At 56.7% G+C, this 3,138-nt stretch overlaps 2 protein-coding genes and 1 pseudogene across 2 annotated transcripts, besides 1 other annotated feature; all 3 read left to right on the top strand.

The window, feature by feature from the left end:
- The first annotated feature begins 5 nt into the window (after positions 1-5).
- On the top strand, positions 6-422 carry TraAM80_10229 (hypothetical protein; annotated as a pseudogene).
- Positions 423-558: 136 nt separating this feature from the next.
- TraAM80_10230 (uncharacterized protein) lies at positions 559-1,359 on the top strand (the record flags this gene model as incomplete). The annotated part of the gene is made up of 1 exon (XM_029386867.1): positions 559-1,359. One exon carries the CDS (start codon positions 559-561, stop codon positions 1,357-1,359), a length of 801 nt encoding a protein of 266 aa, XP_029233257.1.
- A 358-nt stretch (positions 1,360-1,717) lies between these two features.
- On the top strand, positions 1,718-2,374 carry TraAM80_10231 (retrotransposon hot spot (RHS) protein; the record flags this gene model as incomplete). Its single annotated transcript, XM_029386868.1, has 1 exon — positions 1,718-2,374. The coding sequence occupies one exon, from the start codon at positions 1,718-1,720 to the stop codon at positions 2,372-2,374; it is 657 nt and encodes a 218-aa protein (XP_029233258.1).
- Positions 2,375-2,960: 586 nt separating this feature from the next.
- Positions 2,961-2,989: a microsatellite.
- Positions 2,990-3,138: the final 149 nt, after the last annotated feature.

A 3,138-nucleotide genomic window follows, 5' to 3' on the forward strand; every position in this document is an offset into this window, starting at 1 on the left:
GCAGAAGCACCGCGCCCTCGCACTGCATCTCCCCCTTGCATTTATTCTTCTTCTTTCAGGTGCTGCAATGCTTGCAGCGTGAGGGACGCAGAGAGAGAAAGAGAGCCGTGCGCAGCTCGTCCTTCTCTGCTTCTATCCCTTTGGGTGTGTTCTCCTGCACAGGCTCTCGCCCTCGCCCCCACCCCACGAGGCACACACATAATGTGCTCATATATGCACGTCCACTCATGCGGGCCCGTTGTTTATATATATATATTTGCACCTGACGAACCGCTGCCGCCGTCCTGCTTAGCTGCATGGGTAGAGCACCGTAACCGTTTTTATATTTTTAATTGTTTGGGCTTTCATCGCTTTTGATGGGCCACCTTTTTCTCCCTCCTCCTCTCTGGAGTGTGCTGTACGGGAACAGAGAGAGCGTGTGTGTGTGCTGGTCGTCCCCACTGCCCGGTGGACGTGCCCACGCTTCGGCTTCACTTCACGGGGTTTGTGTTTGTATTTTTTATGTTTGTTGGAGCGTTCGGACGGAATGACTGGGTCGTGCATTGTGGTTTGCAGCGTATGGTGAGTGTGCTGTGGATCGTCTTTTTCCTGTTGTATTGCTTTGCGTATGCGCAGGAGTCGCCAAAGGTGGGCTGGGAAAAGATTATTTTTTTTGAGGGACACCGCAAGATGCCGGCCGCGCCTTCACCTTTTCACCGTCACTCACACGCCATGGAGAAAACGGGGGTGCGTAGCCGTCTGTTGCTGCATTGGGTTCGGGGCGCGTGGTTGGTAGTCTGGTGTCGAGGGGATTTTTTTTTTTCACGCCTGTGCGAGAGACTGAAGGCATCGACTGTTCCCTCACCTCTTCGTTCTTGCTGCTTTCGTGCTTTACTGGATGCTGCGCCTCAGTTAGACATGGTTCTGCTGGGGGCTATTCCTGTTTCGTGGAAGTGTGAGTGGAGCACGGCCGATGCTTCAGGGTGTGCGCCTTCGCACGTTGTGCCCTCCTTTTGGCTGTTAATAAACCACAGCTGCTGGCAGTGCCGTCTGACTGTCTGTCTGTGTGGGTGGGAGGAGGAGGAGTGGCGGCCCGCATTTTTGGTAGGGCCACCCAACGCATCTTCCCCTGCCGCCTCGTTTCCCCCCCAGCCAGACCCCAAAATGAGAGGCCGTTTTCTGCTGCTGCGGCTGCCAGGGGACGATTCCACCGGAGCTGCTCATGCGAGGCGTGCGCGTGTATTATTTTCCCATCCTTTTTTGGCGACCGCTGCGTGGCCCGTCAGTGAACGCGCCGTAGACCACTCCTCAGAGAGGGCGGGGCGGCCAGCACTGGGAGAATCTTGGGCGGCGCGACACGGAGATTTTTTGGGCGCTTAAAACGAGCGCGGAAGGATGCGTCTGCGTTGGGCGTCGGACTGCGCGACGCCTACTGCTGGGTGAGAGGCGGGAATGCAAAAGAAGGTGAAAAAAAAAGTGCGCCGCTGCCGCGTGGTTGCTGCGACGGCTGGTTAATTATTTGACTGTGCACGTCAGCGTCCGTCGTGGCGCCGCGGTGGTGGCGCAAGCAGCCGTCACTGACGCCGCTCCTCCTTCACGGAGGGAGCTGTGTACAACCCTCGCTGCAGCGGAGGTGCTTGTGGTGAGTTTCACGTTGGAGAAGTTGGAGGGACACTACGAGGATGTCTGCCATGCGGGGTGGGGTCACGTCATGGAAGTTTCCGACGGGCGAGGAGGGATGAGGATGGAGCTGAGGGAGGGCAGGCCGCCACAGCTGTGGGAGTACAAAGTGGAGGGGGCAACTGTTCTCATGGATGACGGTGCAGCGCAGTTCCGCCCACCACGTCCCAGACCGGTGGTGCTCACCTCCGAGAAGTGGCCGTACGCACTGCGGCAAGGATGTGGTTCTGACTGCTGTGTGTACTCTGAGGTGGAGCAGGTGTGGCAGATCGTTGAGGGCGATCTGGCCGGGCTGTTTGGCACGCACGGCGGGGCGAACTCGGCGTCTGTGCGGCGTGTCTTGATCGGGACGCCTGGGTTTGGGAAGTCGGTGGCTGCTTGTTCGTACCTTCTCTACCAGCTGCTGCACTATGACGCCGAGCAGCTCCACGCGGTGGCGTGCTTCATTGGGGAGCGAGCGTTTCTGTTTGACAGGACCACCAAGACGGTGTTCTTCTTTGGCTACTCGACTTCGGCGATGAAGAGTTTATTTGGAGGTCTCCATGCAGATGAGGGGGTATATTGTCTGCGACGTGATGGGGTGGAGGAAGATGTTGCCCGCCAAGATGCCTCCCACTGGGTGGGGCATGCTTGCCGTGTCGTCCCTAAACGAAACTCGCTGCAGGGGCAGGGAGGAGGACATGGGCGCCCGCCGGATCATCATGAACGGCCCTGATGAGAGAGATGTGACGGCAGTGTGTGCCTGGGGGATGCACGGAGAGCCTGCAGAGTGAAAGACGTCCGCTGCATGTGTATTGTGGTGTTTTTCTTTCTTTCATTTGGTGCCGAGTATCGCTTGGAGCGGATGGTGACGGACGTCTGCCGTTTTTTATTGTCGTTATTTTAGTGTTCAACGTTTTTTAATTTTATTAATGCTACGCCCCACTCCTGCTGCAGTGTGCGAGGGAAGTGGGCGGCGTTGGGGAGTTTGTGGGGGCCGTGATGGGAGGTCTCGCCGGCATGCGCACTGCGTGTTGCCGCTGGCGGGGTTTGAAGGGGCTGGGCGGGGGAGACGGTAAGCGAGGTGCTTATGAATTTGTTTTGTATTATTTTTGATTTATGCGGGGGGCGTCCCACACTGCGGGCTCTCCGTGCGTGTGGGTGTTTCTTTGGGCTGCGCACAATAATCGCTGCTATCGCCGGCTTTTTTGCGACTGGCGTTTCTTGTGGGCAGCGGCGAGTGTGTGATCGTATGGCTCACGCGTTTATCGGCTCGGCCTTCGCCATGGATTATCACTGTTCTTTGCGCGGCGCGCATCGTTTTATTATTATTATTATTATTATTATTATTTATATATATATTTTTTGGTTTCACCTTACTTTCTTCTCCACACCCAAACGCATACACGGAGAGACTAAACACCACTTGCTGCTGCGCACTTTGAGGGCGCTGCTGGTTCCACCCTGCCGCTCCTCTGCGCACTGAATTGCCGCGGTAGT

This window comes from Trypanosoma rangeli (assembly GCF_003719475.1).
Source record: "Trypanosoma rangeli strain AM80 chromosome Unknown Tra_15.4_contig_00846, whole genome shotgun sequence".
Taxonomy (NCBI): domain Eukaryota; phylum Euglenozoa; class Kinetoplastea; order Trypanosomatida; family Trypanosomatidae; genus Trypanosoma; species Trypanosoma rangeli.